Genomic DNA, 19493 nt, shown 5'->3' with positions numbered 1-19493 from the left:
CCTAAAAGAGACTAGACAAACACGAAAATAAACTGTTAAAACATTTCAAAGTATCGGGTATGATCTGATGTTTAGATCTGTCCATGCAATGGGTGATTGTGGGCAAATTAACTATTTACCAATGAGTAGGCCTATATATTATAATACATACATGTACCTATATGTATTACTTTCAAATATACATGTAGTTACACAGGCATATAGCTGACCTCATAAGCATATGATGCATGAGTGCATGAATCAGTACACTATATTGTGTTAATGCAATTAAATTATTGACTAATGTTGCAGAAAATAAGTGAACAGGAGCTAAAGGCATTATGTAGTTATTATACACACGCATATAGCGAGTGATCTAGCCTCGATCTCCGGGTCTTTATTGTTTAGTTTTGCTAAATACGAGTGATCAGACCTCATAAGCGCATTATGCATGAGAGTGCTCTGTAAATGCTATAATTGAAAGACTGATATGACAGAATACAATTCAATAATTAACTGCTATAGCAGAAAATGAGTGTGAAGAACGGGAGAAAATGGCTAAGGAAGAACTCTTAATATAGAAACAGTGGGTGGCTCTTAAAAGAGCCTTTGTGGGGATTGTTCAGTCGTATGAAGGGGAATTATTTCTTGGCGGCTTTTTCGGTCTTCTTGGGGAGCAGAACAGCCTGGATGTTGGGCAGCACACCGCCCTGAGCGATGGTCACTCCACCCAGCAGTCTGTTGAGCTCCTCGTCGTTGCGGACGGCCAGCTGGAGATGACGGGGGATGATACGAGACTTCTTGTTGTCACGAGCAGCGTTTCCAGCCAGCTCCAGGATCTCAGCGGTCAGATACTCGAGAACTGCCGCTAGATAAACCGGGGCGCCGGCACCGACGCGCTGGGCATAGTTGCCTTTACGCAGCAGCCTGTGGACACGACCCACGGGGAACTGGAGCCCGGCACGAGATGAGCGGGTCTTAGCCTTCGCCCTGGACTTACCTCCGGTCTTGCCTCGTCCACTCATAATTATTAGATATAAATCCTCCTACATTGTACTACTATTGATATACTGTTGTGTTGTGTTGTCTGAGAAGTCTGTCTTTACTACATCATATTAGCTACTAATTACTCTAGGCCTACTTGTAACATTTATTTGTCATGAGCAAATAGTATAAATGATATGACTTTTCTCTATTACTGTTTATTATGTATATTTTTCACTATTTATGTTGAAGTCTTTTTTTTGTGACTGTGAACCTACTCATGACTGTGATAATGTGAATGTTTTTATTTATAATAAGGTATTCTTTAAAAGTCATTGTAGACACTGCCGGATAAGTGGGAATAGCTGATTGCTTCCACTCCGCTTTATAACCATGCCCAAAATAACCGTTAAAGAGGTCATTGTCATGTAGAACACAGAATAAAGGGGGTGGGCTGCAGCTTTTTAGGCAACGCCCAGTGCAGAGCAGGCTGCCTGTCTTCCTATACGTCCTCAGAACACAGATAAATAGACTTGGCTTCGGCCTTATCATTTACATATTATTCATCTATAACCCAACAGTAGCAAAATGTCTGGTCGAGGGAACTGTTAAATGCCCTAATGGAACTTGTAATGATGATGATGATGAATCTGTTGAACACCTGCTTTTAGATTGTCAGAGGTCACAATATGTTTGGGGTGAAATGGCACAAATTGGTTTTAATATAAATGTCACTTATAATGCTGTTATGTATGGAGTATTTCATGAAAAAAATTCAGCCATGGACCAAGATTTCCATTGGAATGTGGTGGTCACTGTAGTCAACCAGCTATGGAAAACGCGGTGTGCCATGGTGTTACACCAGGAGTCTATCTCTGGAGATGTGGTCTTTAAACAGATCAAAACTGAACTAAAAAGACAAAGGGCAATTGACTCCAGAGGAAAAAAATGAAGCCATGGCACTTACTGACATTGTGAGAAAAAAAAAAGAAGAAAAAAAATCCACTATATTTTTGTATTGAAATATTTATTAATGTATATTACCATGTATTGAAATGTTGATTACCTTATTATGTAATCATGCATACTTTGTAAACTGTATAATTAAAAAGGAAAGGTGGAAAAGGTCTTGGAAAAGGAGGCGCCATCGCAAAGTGCTTCGTGATAACATCCAGGGTATTACTAAGCCCGCCATTCGCCGCCTGGCTCGCCGTGGCGGTGTGAAGCGTATCTCCGGTCTGATCTATGAGGAGACCCGTGGTGTTCTTAAGGTTTTCCTGGAGAACGTGATCCGTGACGCCGTCACAATCCGTGTACCTTTCGGTCAGTTGATGTCACCTACACCGAGCACGCCAAGAGAAAGACTGTGACAGCCATGGATGTTGTCTATGCTCTGAAGAGACAGGGACGCACTCTGTACGGCTTCGGCGGATAAATGACTGACTGACTTCTACCAACAACCCAAAGGCTCTTTTAAGAGCCGCCCACACTTTCTCTTCAGAGTTCATTCCATTATTGAATTGTGAGCAACTCTAGGCACATAAGTAGCCCATTGCCATGTATAAACCGTGATTCATGGGGTCGGTCTTAATACAATTTTCCAACATATACACTATTGTCTTGGAGCTTCTCGGTTTGAGTGGTCACACTGAGCGTATGCCATACAATATATTATATGCTCAGAAGTCCAACCCGACCGTTAGGGTTAGTTATAATGGGTGAGTCGGCTAAAAAACAGTCTTTTCATTTATATGTATGCTATTCAGTGGGGGCAGGGTTGGATCAAGGAAAAGTAGACTGTTGTGGTCATGATGTAACATGCCACTTATTGTTTTATAACACATAATCTTGACTATCAAGACAGTAAAAGTTGAGGGTGTACAACTCACTTTGCACACTGAACTTGTGAACATCTTCCAGCAAGCTACACACAATACATTCCAGGCGGATAAGTAATATAACACGAATTTAATTGTTATAAGACGCTTTATATAGTCAGGATTAAGATAGGGAAACCAATGTCAATTCGTCCAGCATTTTCTATACTGTCTAGTCTACAGAGTGACTTATTTGACCGTGCTTTAACTATAACAGTTTAAATTCACACACACTTGCCAGCACCATGTCATACTCCCTGATTCAGTTTGGAATACATTGAGTTCCCTAACCGAGAGTAGAACACGGTTTGCCTGGGTGATAATCAGGAGTCCTAACCGCTAGCCCATATGAGACTGTTTATTTCAATGCTATAAAATCATAGAGTTCTAGAAGTATGTGTTTGAAGTCAAAGACCTAACTCATCCCAGCTATAATGAACATGGTCAAATCAAAACCCTTACCCTTTGTGTGGTACAACTGGTCAGGGACATGGATCAATTATTATGCATAGATAGAAAGTGTGTTACAACTGGATTGAAATTGGAGCGTGGAATAGAACTATTTATTCCAAATAAAATATAGATTTACCCTAAATGTTTATTATACTTTATCCGTAGTATACATTTTTTAAACAATATATTTATTGGGATTTTCAATTATATAAACATAACATCAGTATGGCTCTTGTCTTGTGTTGTGTTAAAATGCCTATAAGTAATCAAATAAAAACAGAGCAAATAGACATTTTAGCGGGACAAATGGATGATGCAGGCGGGAAAGCATTATGCCGAAACAAAGACAGTATAGAGCGTCGCAGTTCCCGCCCACTTCCTGTTTTTTTTTGGTGCCGGAAGAAAAAACTCAATGCATTTTTCCATTGACATTTCCAAAAATATTTATATCTATTAATTTAAGCCTCGAATCAAGCCATCATGACATGACATGAATCATGACCATAAAACGTTTTTTTCTGTGATTTTTTTTTATTTTATATTTAATTATATGATATACTATATTTAATAAATACCCTTTGTTTTGCCGTTTTCAACAAAAAAAAATCACAGAATCAAACGTTTATGGTCATGATTCATGTCATGTCATGATGGCTTGATTCGAGGCTTAAATTAATAGATATAAATATTTTTGAAATGTCAATGGAAAAATGCATTGAGTTTTTTCTTCCGGCACCAAAAAAAACAGGAAGTGGGCGGGAACTGCGACGCTCTATAAGACGCCTCCCTCTGTGGGTCACATAAGCAGTGCCACCAATCATGTGCTGGGAGTAACACACTTCATTTGCATTGGCCTGGTATAAATACTGGTGCGACGCCTTTATCACACACTTCTTTCTGACAATCCTTTGAGAAAGAACCATGCCTGAACCCGCTAAGCCAGCGCCCGCTAAGCCAGCGCCCAAGAAGGGCTCCAAGAAAGCCGTCACCAAGACCGCTACCAAGGGCGGTAAGAAACGCAGAAAGTCCAGGAAGGAGAGCTATGCCATCTACATCTATAAGGTCATGAAGCAGGTCCACCCTGACACCGGTATCTCTTCCAAGGCCATGGGCATCATGAACTCTTTTGTCAACGACATCTTTGAGCGCATCGCCGGTGAAGCCTCCAAACTGGCTAATTACAACAAGAAACGCACCATTACGTCCAGGGAGATCCAGACCGCCGTCCGCCTACTGCTCCCCGGTGAGCTGGCCAAGCACGCCGTGTCTGAGGGCACCAAGGCTGTAACCAAGTACACCAGCGCCAAGTAAACTGTATAGTCTGTTAAGAAAACACAAAGGTCCTTTTAAGGACCACCCATATTATCAAGAAAGATGTAATCCTTTTTATTTTATAGATTTCAATTGGGGCATTTATTATACAATGCAGTGGATATTTTACTGACATAGGGGCCAATCGAGAGATCAGCTCAATAGCTACTTGTGCCATTTAGTTAAATTTACTGTACCCCGCCGATTTGTATGAACTGATCACAAAAGCGTTTTTTGTACTCATAATTGTTTTTTTGGGCCTTTAAAACATCATCTCGCTCTCGCAACACTGCCTGCTAATAATGAAAGTGTCTCCACTGAGTTGTAGAAAGAACTGCTGTATTGCATGATGGCTAGACTGGCTACTGACACAAATGACATTAAGTAAAATTAGCATACAGTACTATAATAGGATTTGAGTAGCCTACCTCACCCCCCATGAGGGTTCCTCTTTTGCATATTCTATTGTCTTGATTTTGACTGGAGTAGTTTCTGCTGATTGTCCTTCTGATTGTCCTTCATTCCAAATAGACCTTGATGTAACCAGGCTTGACTTAAAACAATGTAGTGGACAGCAAAAGTCTATTTTTATCTAGTGGAGAATTTTAGATTTTAGATAAAACATGGAGACAGTACGATAACGTTAATGACAGCTTAAATTTATATAGCGCCTTTCATGAACCCAAAGACGCTTACATAAACAAAATTAAAAAAATCAAGCAACTAGGCCTATTTGCCATACGATGGGAGAATAGACCTTACATTATTCACACCTTTAAACACTCAACCTAAAAGACATTTTTTTTAAAAAAAAGCATCGGGTATGATGTGATGTTTAGATCTGTCCAGCCAATGGGTGATTGTGGGCAATTTAACTGTATTAATGAGTGGCCTATACATTATGTAGTTATACACATAATGCATATGGCGAGTGATCTGACCTCATAAGCATGATAATGCATTGTAAACGCTATAAAAGAAATACTGATATGACAAATACAATTCAATTATTAACTGCTGTTGCAGAAAATAAGTGTTAACAGGAGAAAAGGGGCTAATACTAATAACGAGGAACTCTTAATATAGAATGTGTGTGGCTCTTAAAAGAGCCTTTGTGGGGTTTGGTCAGTCTAATGAAGTAGATTTATTTCTTGGCGGCTTTCTCGGTCTTCTTGGGGAGTAGAACAGCCTGGATGTTGGGTAGCACACCGCCCTGAGCGATGGTCACTCCACCCAGCAGTCTGTTGAGCTCCTCGTCGTTGCGGACGGCCAGCTGGAGATGACGGGGGATGATACGAGACTTCTTGTTGTCACGAGCAGCGTTTCCAGCCAGCTCCAGGATCTCGGCGGTCAGATACTCAAGAACAGCCGCCAGATAGACCGGGGCGCCGGCACCGACACGCTGGGCATAGTTGCCTTTACGCAGCAGCCTGTGGACACGACCCACGGGGAACTGGAGCCCGGCACGAGATGAACGGGTCTTAGCCTTCGCCCTGGACTTACCTCCGGTTTTGCCTCGTCCACTCATAATTAAACTGTAATTCTAGCGTCAAAATACGAATAAATATGCTTGAGGACAGTGACACGAAGCTTTTTATATCCTCAACTTACTGTCTGTGAGCGCCCCACCAATCATAAATATGAATGAGAGCGCGGGGTGAGTGTGTATGAGTTCCCCTCCAATCACTGCTAGTGGCGTGAACGGTTCCTCCCAGAGAAGGAGGTTCCTGACCAGAGACCAATCAGAGGATGACGGCATCTCAGAGCCGCTGAAATAAAAAGCTGCAGTTTGCGCTTTTTCTAGTACAACTCTTATCTACGTTTTGCAGAAAGGGACCATGGCAAGAACCAAACAGACCGCTCGTAAGTCCACCGGTGGCAAAGCCCCCAGGAAGCAGCTCGCCACCAAGGCAGCGCGTAAGAGCGCCCCGGCTACCGGTGGAGTGAAGAAGCCTCACCGTTACCGTCCCGGTACAGTGGCTCTGAGAGAGATCCGTCGTTACCAGAAATCCACCGAGCTGCTGATCCGTAAGCTGCCCTTCCAGCGCCTGGTGAGGGAGATCGCCCAGGATTTCAAGACCGACCTGCGTTTCCAGAGCTCCGCTGTCATGGCTCTCCAAGAGTCAGCCGAGGCTTATCTGGTCGGTTTGTTTGAGGACACCAACCTGTGCGCCATCCACGCAAAGAGGGTGACCATCATGCCTAAAGACATTCAGCTGGCCCGTCGTATCCGTGGAGAACGTGCTTAAACTCAACAGTCACTGTCACAACCCCAAAACGGCTCTTTTAAGAGCCCCCAAATACATTGTTTGAAGAGAAATGATTCCCTGTTCTAGACATGAAAGGTTAGTATTAGCCAATCCTCAAGTTAAATTAATTTTATTATGTGGCGTAAACTGTATGCACAGTTAAATGGCACATGTATCTCCTGTACTTATCGCGGTCCGGGTCGCCTCGTAACATCCGTGGCTCGGGGGTAAGCACTTTATATTTGAAATCTGAACGTTTATGTACATGTGAGTTGGCAATGTAACAAAAAACGAACACTGCTATAAACCAGGGGGACTCTGCACCATGAAGTTCAGATATAGCCTAGGACATGTAAAATAGTCCTAATATGAGTAGTGTAAAATATACATAAGGTGCATGGAGAAGAGAAAAAAAAGAGGCCATGGCAGTTAAATAGAAGATACCAAATGTTAAGGTGTGTGGCATACCATAGAGCCTAGAGAAAACTCACTAATATAATATGTTATAATCACGTTTATGTTACTCCCTGACAACTATCATTCCTGCATGACATACGTATTTAATATAATACTGCTATTTATTTTCAGACTGAAAATAAAATGTTTTTCACTACTCTACCACTAGAGGTCGCAGCCTGCTTGCACATCATTCAAATCATTGTGTAAAGACTTACTATTAGATATATTATCATCTAATTCCCATAATGTTGTTTATTATTCAACACCTTCTACCCAACTCTAGTCGGAGCACAATTACGTGAGATAATAACAATTATTTTACACAATCGTGGGATTAGAAATGTATAACATAAAATTAAATAAAGCGAAAATAGCAGACCCTACAAGCTCACAACGTGTAGATCGGCTATTTATGCTATTTTTGAATGATTTTGAAAGTATAAACTTGCTTTCACCATCAAAGTGGTGGAAAAAGTATTCACATTTCTTACTTATAAGTAGGCCTATAACTATACTGAAATACTCTGTTACAAGTACAAGTCTTGTCTTGTTCTATTTATTGCATGTGATTTGAAGATCTGTGCTCTTGATTGAGTTGTCTGAAACTCACAGCCGTACAGCGTACAGGGAGTAGGGACACATGTTTAGGTCACTTTGTCACTCAAACAGAATTGTGTATTATTTCTGCTCCCTTTTAAGTTTGCATAACATAATATTGCTTATACTGACAATGTTATTTAGTATGAGCTATTATGGCAGCTCCACTACAATAGCAGACGAATCATGTAGACATAACCTAAAAATTTAATTGTATTAAAACCCAATGCTATTAACATTTAGTTATTATGTCCCACACAGGTGAAAGGACCATCAGCGGTCCATAAATTTGGACAGATTGATTTCCATTTGATCGATTTCCGATTTACTTTACATGATATTAGTGCATTATGGACTGTGTAATGGTAAATTGCACTGAGAAAATGTACTGTATGTACAGAAAAGTCAGTTTACTTGTTTTTAAGATATATCAAATAAACAATGCAAACAGACTTTTCTGAGTAAATATTTGTAGACAACCATAGGCCAACATACCAGGGGGTCAGAGCAGAGCACATGTTGTGGAATATCTAAAGACAATCTAGAACAAATAAACACAGCTCAAAGGAAGAGACCGCACACACACTGAACTACTGACTTTCTGCCGTGTGGAAGGCCTTATGACGCAAGGTCACTGCTTCATGTCTGGACCTGAAACCAATCAGCCCAATGACACTGTACACACACCTGCCTGCATTCCACCTGTATTTGAGACAGACAGACAGACAGGCGAACAAGACAGACAGACAGACAGACAGACAGAGAGATAGAGAGAAGAGACAGACAGACAGACAGACAGACAGACAGACAGCGAACAAGTACCAAGCACAAGCAAACCAACCACTCCTAAAGCATTGTTTCTCAAAGTGGGGTCCGGGGACCCCCAGGGGTCCTTGAGGGAGTTCCAGGGGGTCCCCAGCTAAATGATAGATTAGGCACCAAATGGACCCTTATGGGTCTGTAACTCTGAGAGTGTACAAATGGAACCAAATGGACCCGTTAGGGTCCATTTGGTTCCATTTGTACACTCTCAGAGTTAAATTGACATAGATTTTACAATATAAATTGCGGTCCAAGTGATAGCAATGCCATTAAATGGGGGTCTGTAGCCCTAATGCATGTCAAACTGGGGGTCCTTGAAATTAAAATGGTTGAGAATCACTGCTAGAGCCGTAAAAAATCTTCTCTTATGGGGTTCCCTGGCATATCTTTTGAAATGGGGGTCCGCGGGCTAATAAGTGTCAATTTGGGGGTCCTTGACATGAAAAAGTTTGTGAACCACTGTCCTAAAGGACACTTGTGATACGGGTGTGCTGTTGGAATCTGTCTCTTGTGTTGTTTATTCATGACGCAAACTGTGAGGTATATGTTGAGTTGAAGTAGAGTTACCTCCAGGGTCAACTTTATCAGCAATAGAGCACACTTCCTACCAGCACCATGATAAGAATCACAGACCATCCATAACCTTTTGCTCGAATGCTAGCAGATTTGGTGTAGTGTTGTCTAGGACTGGATCTGTGTGCAAAGGTTTGTTTATTTTTATGTTTGGGAAGGCAGACTTTCCTGGCAGAATATAGATCAAGAAAGGCAAATACAAGCAGGTCAAAGCCGGACATCAAGGGAAATAAGCTCCCCAGGTTAAGAAAAAAAAAATCAATCAGTAGGTTTATTTAAAAGTTGATACTGCATTGAAGTGAAATGTTTTATGTAAGTAATCTTTTCCTTGTAACCCTGGAGTACACCAGAGGGTCTACAAAAGAAAGGTCATGTTGTGTAGCAAGGATCAGAGTTTCTGGCCTGGCAAATAGCCTATTGTAAATCAACCAGTCATGTCAGTTTGAACAGATTCAGCTCTATGTATTTCAAGTTTCAATTCAGTTGTCCAATGTGTGGCCCTTCACTCACTTTTATCAAAGTCAGTATGGACCTCTGAAAGGACATGCTGTGCTCTTCGACATAACATAAAGTAGTAACGTAAATCATTGGCTCTCAAAGTGGGGTCCGGGGACCCCACAGGGGTCCTTGAGGAGGTTCCAGGGGGTCCCCAGTGAAATTATGTCATATAGCATCAAAATGAGTTTAACCACTTCAACCATATATACTGTATACTGTATCGGCTATTTGAAAACAGCCAATCTACAAGCTCACAACACATCACATTGTGACGCGTTGCAGACGCAGATCTGTCTGTCAGACAGACAGGCTGTGTTCATGAACCCGGTTGCCTGGTGTTAAAAGCTGTCACACAGGCTGTTCCAGACCTTGAGGCCGTGGCTGCTATTGTGATGTCCATAGACACACTCAAGTGTATATGGGAACAAAATACCATTCTCCAACATGTATGTAAACACAGACAAGACATTATTTTAAAAATGAAATCACTAACGTAAAAAAGTTTATTAAAAAGCATTAATAGAGGGACAAGTTGTATAATACTGAAAACAAAGTAGGAGATGATCAAATATAAAATAATATGAATGTTAGATCATAATAGACCATAATAGGCTACTGCTTCTATTCAAGTTATTAACAAAACATTTACTTGAGAAGTAGTTTTTGGCTACTCTACCTAACATCACAAGACTGCACTGAGTCACTTAGTGGAGCAGCGTGCTCAACGACTTCCCCGTGGGCTAAATTGAATAATATATTCCAAAATAACTAGTTGATGGTTTCCTTTTACAGCCAAAAGCTTGACTCTTTAGAATTCTGTTGGAAGCTGGCCAGTGACAGTCCCACACACTGTGTGTGTGTGTGTGTGTGTGTGCGTGTGTGCGTGTGTGCGTGTGTGTGTGTGTGTGTGTGCGTGCGTGCGTGCGTGCGTGCGTGCGTGCGTGCGTGCGCGTGCGTGCGTGCGCGTGTGTGTGTGTGTGTGTGTGCGCACAAGTGCCTCTCTAGCAGACAGCCAGTGTCTATTGGCCATAAACCTGGTTGCCTGGTGTTAACCCATTAAAGGGATAGTTCACACCAAAAAAAATACTTTTTTCTATCGATTAGTCACCTCATGGAAACTTGAATTCATGGATATTTTTTTTTTACTAAGCCTAGTGCTCAAGGCTAGGGCAAGTGCTACGGGCTGAGGTGGAGTCTGAAGAGGTGAGTCTTCAGATTACGGCAGAAGATTGGTAGTGAGTCTGCAGTTCTAATTGCAATGGGGAGTTCATTCCATATAGTTTGGGAGACAGAAGCCAGAATATACTGTACTATGCCCTATACTGTACTATACTATTTTATGCCATGCCATGTTATTGTCCGGGTAGCTCAGTCGGTAGAGCTCTCGCCTTAAGAGTCAGACCACAAGGTCATGGGTTCGATCCCGGACACCAACTCAGCGCATGAGTAGCACGGCTTGGGTGCGGTTAAGACATGCGGTAAGTACTGGGAGCTGAGTATGTGGCGCTCCACCTCAGCAATCCATCTCCCAGGGGTCTAGCGCATTGTAACGGGGACAGACTCCCGCGTGTTACTCGGCTGATACCGACAATAAGCCACCTCCCGCTTAATACTCAAAGTTCAAGGATTTATTTATTGTTATATCTTGTGTACAGGTAAAAATCCATTTTGTTATGGTTCATTGTAGCACCATAAGTAATAGTTATAATAATAATAAAGAATAATAATAATACAATGAAAATATATATATTGTATTATTATTATTATTATTATTATATAGATCATCGAAGCTATGTAGTGCATCACGGAGGGTGCCTAGTATATAGACCTTGAAAATATGTTATCCAAGTTTTGAGTTTAAATGGTTAAGGTGCTTGAATGTATTGTGTGCAAGGTTGTTACTCGTATATCTTATAAACATCTGTTATAAACATCTGTTATTAACTGTGTGAATGTAAAAGTTGTAAAGTGACCTGTGCCAGTGTCCTTGGGCTTGTTGCAGTGTCCTTAATGTTCAACACACAGGCAGACTCCATCTGACTCTAGAAAGGCATTGTAAAAATGGTACTATACCATATTATTGCACTTTGCATATAGTACTCAGAGAGAGAGAGAGAGAGATGGGGGGGGGGGTAAAGTATCTGCGCTGTTCCATCCATCAGTTTCATCCAATCAGGAGAGAGAACCCCACAAAAATCATGCATAAGATTCAGTTTTATTGCGTTACAGTTCCAATTGTTTTCCTGCCCCATCACTTCCAATTTGACTTGTTTATCTTGTATGAATTATATCTCCTGATTGAATCAAATTGGTATCCTGCACTGAAAATGTGTTTTCTGTTTACTAAAATGCTAGAGAATTGGGAGACCCCTGTTACTGAACAAACACTCTATAATAGCAATGCTTACTATCATCCCCCAAATAATTCCACAACTGTCACTTCACACAACAGTGAACGTTTCATTCAAACTGTTGGTTTGTGAACAAACAGACCCTGTGACTCTGTCCTGAGAGATGAGGGTCTTCATAACCTGACACATCAGCTTCTGGAGGTGCCTCCTGAACTTCTTCTCCACAAAAACATACAGGATGGGGTTGAGACAGCTGTGAGAGTAAGCGACGGCCTCTGTGATTTGTAAAGCCAATCTAATCGCCTTGCTGCTCTCACATTCTGTATAGAAATGAAGCAATTCCAATGCTTTGAAAAATGAAGCGATGTTATATGGCACCCAGCAGCAGAAAAACATGACTACAACAATGCCAACCATGCGAATGGCCTGTTCTGTGGATGATTGGTTCGAGGGGATCGCCTGTTCCGTTGATGATTGGCTGGAGAGGATGGCCTGTTCCGTGGATGATTGACTGGACAGGAGCCTCCTAACGATGCGTGCATAGCAGAAACCCATGATGGCCATCGGAATCAGTAAGCCAAGAATATTCATTTTGAAAAGGCCGAAGATGCTCCAGAAGTGCCTGTCGTGTGTCACGGTGCCATTCTCATGATGTCCGGTGTATAAGGGAGCACAGAACAAAACTGTTTCATTACTTGACCTTGGGGCCTCTTGTACCCGAAGAAAACCTACATCTGGAAAAGAGGCGAGGACTCCAGCAACCCATATAACAGCAGCTACAGCCATTCCAACGGAGCGTGTTCGTGTTCTCAGAGCGTAAACCACGTGCACTATAGCCAGGTAGCGATCAACGCTCATCAGGGTGATGAAAAAGATCCCACAGTAAAAGCCAATGTGGTAAGCACCTAGGACCACCTTGCACATAGCATCCCCAAACAGCCACTGGTCCCGGGCTTGGTGGGCTAGGAAGGGAAGGGAGCATACTAGGAGAAGGTCAGCAAGGGCCAGGTTGAGGAGGCACACATCGGTCATGGTGCGGAGCTTCTCCCTAAATATGATGACCCAGAGGACCAGCACAATCCCTGGAAGACCCACAGTGAAGAACAGAGAATAGAGCACTGGGAGAATGTATGAACCATGACGTCCATATTCACATCTCCCAAAGTCTTCATCAGGGTAATCTTCATAGTAGTCATAGTAGTCAGTGGGGTCTACAGAGATGTCTCCACTAAAGGATTAAAAAAGAGTAGGGATTAGATGCACTTTTATAATGAAAGACTTCAGTAGGCCTATATTAGGTCTGTTTCTGAAAGAAACCAATTTACTGTAGCCTAAGACTAGCCGGGCTACAGACCATAGACCCCGCCCACTCTCTGAGTGGACTGAAGCTTCATGCTTCAGTCTGATAATCAGGCTAGCCTAAGACAGTATACTATTAGCTGTGTAGGAAATGTGAAGGATTGTGACATAAGTTTCTATCTGCAAAATTCTCCTTACACCCCATAAATTATAAATAATGAATGTTGCAGAGCAAACCCATATAGTAGGGCAGTTTCGAGGCTCCGTGAGCACCCCAAAAACACATCTCTTAAACCTGTTTTTTTAGGACCCTAAAGGTGTCTAGTTATGATTTCTGCTTGTTGCCCATGTCAACTAATGTCCCATGGGGTTTATTTTTAACCCTTTCTGACACCTACCCCCAACCCAAACCATAACATGGAGATAACAGAGAATACCATAACTCTTGACGTAAACAACATACAGCAACAAATGAACACATTTTTCTATATCATTTTGACCCAAGGAATTCATTAAAGTGTTTTTTATTAAGATTCAAACACATATTGACTCTATTTCAGGGCAGAAACAGCCAAAAACTAGCAGAAAATGTTGAAATCATAATGATCACGTCTATATTTCTCTTTGTACTAAACGTTTACCGTGTATTCTTTTTTACCATATGTTTTTTAGGACGTTTATGGTGTCTAGTTAAGATTCATTCTTGTTGCCCAGGTCAAATAATGTCCCATGGGGTTTATTTTAACCCTTTCTGACACCTACCCCCAACCCAAACCATAACCTGGAGATAACAGAGAATACCATAACTCTTGAAGTAAACAACATACAGCAACAAATGAACACATTTTTGTCTCCGCCGAAGGTGGAGAATATGTTTTCGCTTTGTCCCGCCGTGTGTGAGCAAACATTGTTAGCCAAGCTAACATTGGGCAAGCTCCACGTGACACGTGTCAATTTGTTGACACCAATGCCTCTGATTGGCTAGAGGGACGCGTGACGAAATAAAATTCTATAAATAGGTGTCACTTCAAAAAGCCCCTACTTTTTGAAGTGAGGTAAAACAGGATCAATCAGACTTGATTGGAACAGTACCTTCAGTAAGTCCAAATCACCCGTCTGTGCGTGTGTGTTTCCCTCTGAGAACACCTAACATTGGTCAAGCAAAGGCGCAGAAGGCCAAAGCTAAGAAAGCATACTCATCTACAATTGTAACACAGAAGAGGACTAGAGTTGAAATGATCCCACAACAAAGCCGAAGTCTTAATACGTGTCAATATGTTGACATCAATGTCTCTGATTGGCTAGAGGGACGCATGACGAAATACAATCCTATAAAAAGGTGTGTCACTTCAAAAAGCCGTTTACGTTTTTGAAGCGAGGTAAGACAGGATCAATCAGTCTTGATTGGAACAGTACCTTCCAGTACAAATCACCCGTCCGTGCGTGTGTGTGTCCCTCTTGAGAACACCTAACATTGGTCAAGCAAAGGCGCAGAAGGCCAAAGCTAAGAAAGCATACTCATCTACAACAGTAACACAGAAGAGGACTATAGAGTTGAATTGATCCCACAACAAGGCCGAAGTCTTAATACTGTAACAATTGGCCGCCTTGATCAAATACATTATGTAGCACTAGAGAAAACTGACATAGATCAAACACACCAATCAACTGCTGAAACTGTTCAAGACAATGAAGATGAAGAAGACAGACAAGCATTTGAACAAACCAGTCAATTACGACGACTCCCATATGACACATTGCTTCAAGAAGAACATCTTTTAGATGCAGACACTACATAGGTCTGGTTCAGATATGAAAACGCCACTCCTGTGGACATCGATTTAAAATGGTCACCAAATGAACCCCATGGGACATTAGTTGACCTGGGCAACAAGAAGAAATCTTAACTAGACACCATAAGGGTCCTAAAAACATGGGGTAAAGTAGAATACACCTTAAGTATTTAATACAAGGATTAATATAGATGTGATTTGAACATTTTCTGTTAGTTTTTTGCAGTTTCTGTCCTGAAATAGAGTCAAGACCTGCTTGAATCTTAATAATAACCACTTTAATGAATTCCTTGGGTCAAAATTATATATAGAAATGTGTTCATTTGTCTATGTATGTTTACTTCAAGAGTTATGGTATTTTCTATTGTCTCCATTGTATGGTTCGGGTTGGGAATAGGTGTAACAAAGGGTTAAAATAAACTCCATGGGACCTTATTTGACCAGGGCAACAAGATTAAAACTTAACTAGACACCTTTAGGGTCCGAAAAGACATATGGTAAAAAAGAATACACCTTAAAAATGTAGTACAAAGAGAAATATAGATGTGATTTGAAAGTTTTCTGCTTGTTTTTGGCTGTTTATGTCCTGAAATAGTCAAGATGTGCTTGAATCTTTATAATAACCACTTCAATGAATTCCTTGGGTCAAAATGATGTAAAAAAATGTGTTCATTTGTCGCTGTATGTTGTTTACTTCAAGAGTTATGGTATTTTCTGTTATCTCAATTTTATGGTTTGATTGGGAATAGGTGTCAGAAAGGGTTAAAATGAACCCCATGGGCCATTATTTGACCAGGGCAACAAGAATAAATCTTAACTAGACACCATAAAGGTCCTAAAAAACATATGGTAAAAAAGAATACACCTTAAAAGTTTAGTACAAAGACAAATATAGATGTGATAATTGTGATTTGAACGTTTTCTGCTTGTTTTTGGCTGTTTATGTCCTGAAATAGAGTCAAGATGTGCTTGAATCTTTATAATAACCACTTGAATGAATTCCTTTGGTCAAAATGATATAGAAAAATGTGTTCATTTGTCGCTGTATGTTGTTTACTTCAAGAGTTATGGTATTCTCTGTTATCTTCATGTTATGGTTTGGGTTGGGGGTAGGTGTCAGAAAGGGTTAAAAATAAACCCCATGGGACATTAGTTGACATGGGCAACAAGCAGAAATCATAACTATACACCTTTAGGGTCCTAAAAAAACAGGTTTAAGAGATGTGTTTTTGGGGTGCTCACGGAGCCTCGAAACTGCCCTACTAATAAAGATGTCACTGTCATAGCTTTACAAGTACAGTAAAAATCATGTTAAAGACATACAGTACATACTCTTACCCATGTGTGTCAATGTGTGATGAAATATCACTGACAGCAGGGATGGTTGTGGCTGCAGTCGTCCATCTGGAAGATATTCAAAATTCACATGAGTACTTTCAGAAGACAAATGATGCCTGAAATGTGCTGTAAGTGATATTCCTTGATTAAAAACGAAAACAAAAATTGTAAGAAAGTTAAAGCTCTAAATTCTCTCTCTCTCTCTCTCTCTCTCTCTCTCTCTCTCTCTCTCTCTCTCTCAATTCAAATAAACTATAACAATTGTGCAGAAATAGACCGATATATTATTCATTGATTTTCATTTATTAATGTATTAATGTGCCTATATTGACTTGAAATGCCTACATGTTTAAACATATTTAAGCAGTCCAAAAGAGAATGAACTAGAAAAAGTGCTCCTCGGAGCACAGGTCTCCGCCAGGTCAGGTAGGTTATTGTGGCCTCCTGGTGGCGCTATAATAGGCCAATGTGAAAAGGGTGCCATTTCTTCTTAGGCCTTGCACGGCAATCAGACACTGCATTCATGATTTGAGGCATTTTGTTCAAAACAAGCCACTACTGCAAACTTTAGATGTCAATCTTAGCCAATCAGGATGGAATGTGAAAAATCAAACACAGCCGTCTTGATCACATGACTATAGAGATCATGTGTACCGATTTGCGTGAAATTTGGATCAAATCGGAAGGAGTAATATACAAAAATGTGTTTTACATAAGTCGGCCTCCTGGTGGCGCTCTAAAAGGCAGATGTGAAAAATGCAGGGCACGGGTTTTTCCTTGACCTCTAGGGAGTGCGCTTACAAAGTTTTACACAGATCGGTGCAGTTATAGGTAAAAACACCAATGGGCCTGTTATAGCGCCACCATGAGGCTGATTTGAACATTTTCAAGTGGCATTTCTTCCTCGGCATAGTGGGAATATGCATGCACAATTTCAAGGAAATTGCATGCTGTGTTCATGATTTGAGGCATTTTGTTCAAAACGGAGCACTCCTGCAAACTTTGAAAGCCATTTCTAGCCAATCAGGATGGTATATGAAAAATCTGAAAAACTCGTTTCGTTTAATGACTATAGAGATACTGTGTACCGATTTACGGGATTTTTGGACAAAATCTGTAGGAGTACTGTCAAAAAATATGTTTTGCATAAATCGGCCTCCTGGTGGCGCTATAAAAGGCCCATGGGAAAAAATTGGGGCAGAGGTTCTGCTGTGGCATCCAGGGAGTGTGTGTGCACAGTTTCACTGCGAGCAAGCCAACGGTGCCGGAGATTAGCTGTCCACAGACAGAATGACGGACGGACGGACACACACACACACGGACGGACGGACAGGGGGCAAAACATACTCTCTCGCCATGCCTTTCGGCCTGGCGGAGACAATGAATTACAGAGGTGAGGGTGTGTGTGTGTGTGTGTGTGTGTGTGTGTGTGTGTGTGTGTGTGTGTGTGTGTGTGTGTGTGTGTGTGTGTGTGTGTGTGTGTGTGTGTCTGACATCGCGACACCTGTCAATCTGACTCAATATTTTGAGGAAATTGAAGGAAAAAATAAGAATTAATTAATTAAAAAGCCTACATGGCTGATACATTGATTATACTTGCATATTGTTTGTTAGCTCCATAAAGAACCTCTCACTCCGCTATACAGCTCCGAGGGCTGTATAGCGGAGTGAGAGGTTCTTTATGGAGCTAATTGTTTGTATGTATTAACGTTTTACACTTTTGTAGTGTTGTTGTGACAGAGCCAAAGGAAATACCAGTCTGTGTCAGCCTCTCTGGCTTAAGAGTCGGAGAGAACAGAACGTGCATTGAATGAAGTAAAAAAATAAAAACAATAAGAACGGGCGGAATGTAGCTAAATGTAACAAAAATACTACTCTCAGGCTGTCCTTATAATTATTGATGTAATTTTATTTTATTTTATTTTATTTTGGTAGAACAAATAGCTTACAGGTTCCAACACAATATAGGCTAACTTCAACCCATGCAGGACATGTGTAATGAAACACTTATTTCCGATGCTGTGTCCAATCCAATGTGGTTCTTAAGTCTTATGTAATAAGGCTCACCTGACAGTGCTGTTGATAAAATGTCTTATGGTGACGTTGTCCATTATTGATTGCCTGTTTCCAGATACCAGGTAAAAAAAGAAATAATGATAATAAACAGATCTTCTATATGGCATATCCAAGAAAATAAAAAGGATTCATGCAGTAGGGAAGTAGGGGTGCTGGGGGTGCGGCCGCCCCCCCCTCTGCCCAGCCCATCAAAAAAAAAAAAAGTTTTTGATAATAAATTGGTAAAATCAGGCAAAAATAAGAATTAAATAACATAACTCTAACCTAACCCTAATCCTAACCCTAAAACCGAAATAAAGGAACCAAAAACTGGGGAAAAAACTAACCCAATCCGCCCAGAACCACGTAAAGTTTTCGCGGGGGGGGGTCCTCATGCACGCGCGCGTGCATGAGGTGCGCATACCGCACCCCTAACCTAAAAGGTCTTCCCGCGGCTATGGATTCATGCCCAACTTTCTGTGAAACCACGCAAAGACTTTGCATCATTGTTGTCCTGGTATTCAGAAGAGTTTCCACTGCATGTTTTCAATGTCCTGCCTGTCTATTCCACGAAGCATTCCAGCATTCCAAACAGACGACTGTCCGGATTTCTCCTGTCCAATGTGCATCCGCTATGCCTCGTAGTCTTAACACTACAGGCTGTGAGTGACAATGGATCTGTGCTGTGTGTGTGTGTGTGCGCAGTGGTGGCTTATCCAACGGGCTTGAGGTGCTGAAGCACAGGGCACCAACCTTGAGGTGAGCACCAAACGGCGTGAACAAAAAAAAAACGGTGAAAAACGCCGAAATGTTGAAACAGGGCTGCTAAAGGAGCGCTACAAACAACATTAAAAC

The 19493-nt window shown here is 41.3% G+C and overlaps 6 protein-coding genes across 6 annotated transcripts in view; 3 read left to right on the top strand and 3 right to left on the bottom strand.

Annotated features, from left to right (window-relative positions):
• The window catches only part of LOC308100275 (histone H1-like), a gene marked incomplete at both ends in the record, with an annotated part of 201694 nt that overhangs the window by 15077 nt on the left and 167124 nt on the right, over positions 1-19493 (top strand). The window lies entirely within an intron of this gene.
• Positions 621-1004, bottom strand: LOC308100289 (histone H2A-like; the record flags this gene model as incomplete). The annotated part of the gene is made up of 1 exon (XM_080449284.1): positions 621-1004. The coding sequence occupies one exon, from the start codon at positions 1002-1004 to the stop codon at positions 621-623; it is 384 nt and encodes a 127-aa protein (XP_080305410.1).
• On the top strand, positions 4215-4604 carry LOC308100284 (histone H2B-like; the record flags this gene model as incomplete). The annotated part of the gene is made up of 1 exon (XM_080449279.1): positions 4215-4604. One exon carries the CDS (start codon positions 4215-4217, stop codon positions 4602-4604), a length of 390 nt encoding a protein of 129 aa, XP_080305405.1.
• LOC308100286 (histone H2A-like) lies at positions 5749-6132 on the bottom strand (the record flags this gene model as incomplete). The annotated part of the gene is made up of 1 exon (XM_080449281.1): positions 5749-6132. The coding sequence occupies one exon, from the start codon at positions 6130-6132 to the stop codon at positions 5749-5751; it is 384 nt and encodes a 127-aa protein (XP_080305407.1).
• LOC308100282 (histone H3.2) lies at positions 6443-6853 on the top strand (the record flags this gene model as incomplete). The annotated part of the gene is made up of 1 exon (XM_080449277.1): positions 6443-6853. One exon carries the CDS (start codon positions 6443-6445, stop codon positions 6851-6853), a length of 411 nt encoding a protein of 136 aa, XP_080305403.1.
• On the bottom strand, positions 11733-18761 carry LOC308100272 (C-C chemokine receptor type 8-like). Its single transcript, XM_080449260.1, has 3 exons — positions 18651-18761; positions 16584-16649; positions 11733-13381 (listed from the first exon to the last, which is right to left on the bottom strand). Exons 1-3 carry the CDS (start codon positions 18692-18694, stop codon positions 12244-12246), a joined length of 1248 nt encoding a protein of 415 aa, XP_080305386.1. The 5' UTR covers positions 18695-18761; the 3' UTR covers positions 11733-12243.

This window comes from Gymnoscopelus braueri, assembly GCF_963280865.1.
Source record: "Gymnoscopelus braueri genome assembly, chromosome: 14".
Taxonomy (NCBI): Eukaryota; Metazoa; Chordata; class Actinopteri; order Myctophiformes; family Myctophidae; genus Gymnoscopelus; species Gymnoscopelus braueri.
The sequence above is the reverse complement of the archived record's forward strand: the minus strand, read 5'-3'. Positions and strand labels throughout refer to the sequence as shown.

Excerpts from the sequence above, each read along its gene's own strand:
- LOC308100272 (XM_080449260.1), bottom strand. The coding sequence starts at position 18,694 with ATGGACAACGTCACCATAAGACATTTTATCAACAGCACTGTCAG. Across the intron at positions 16,650-18,650 it reads TTTATCAACAGCACTGTCAG|ATGGACGACTGCAGCCACAA; the intron begins GTGAGCCTTATT and ends AATATCTTCCAG. Across the intron at positions 13,382-16,583 it reads TCACACATTGACACACATGG|TGGAGACATCTCTGTAGACC; the intron begins GTAAGAGTATGT and ends TTAATCCTTTAG.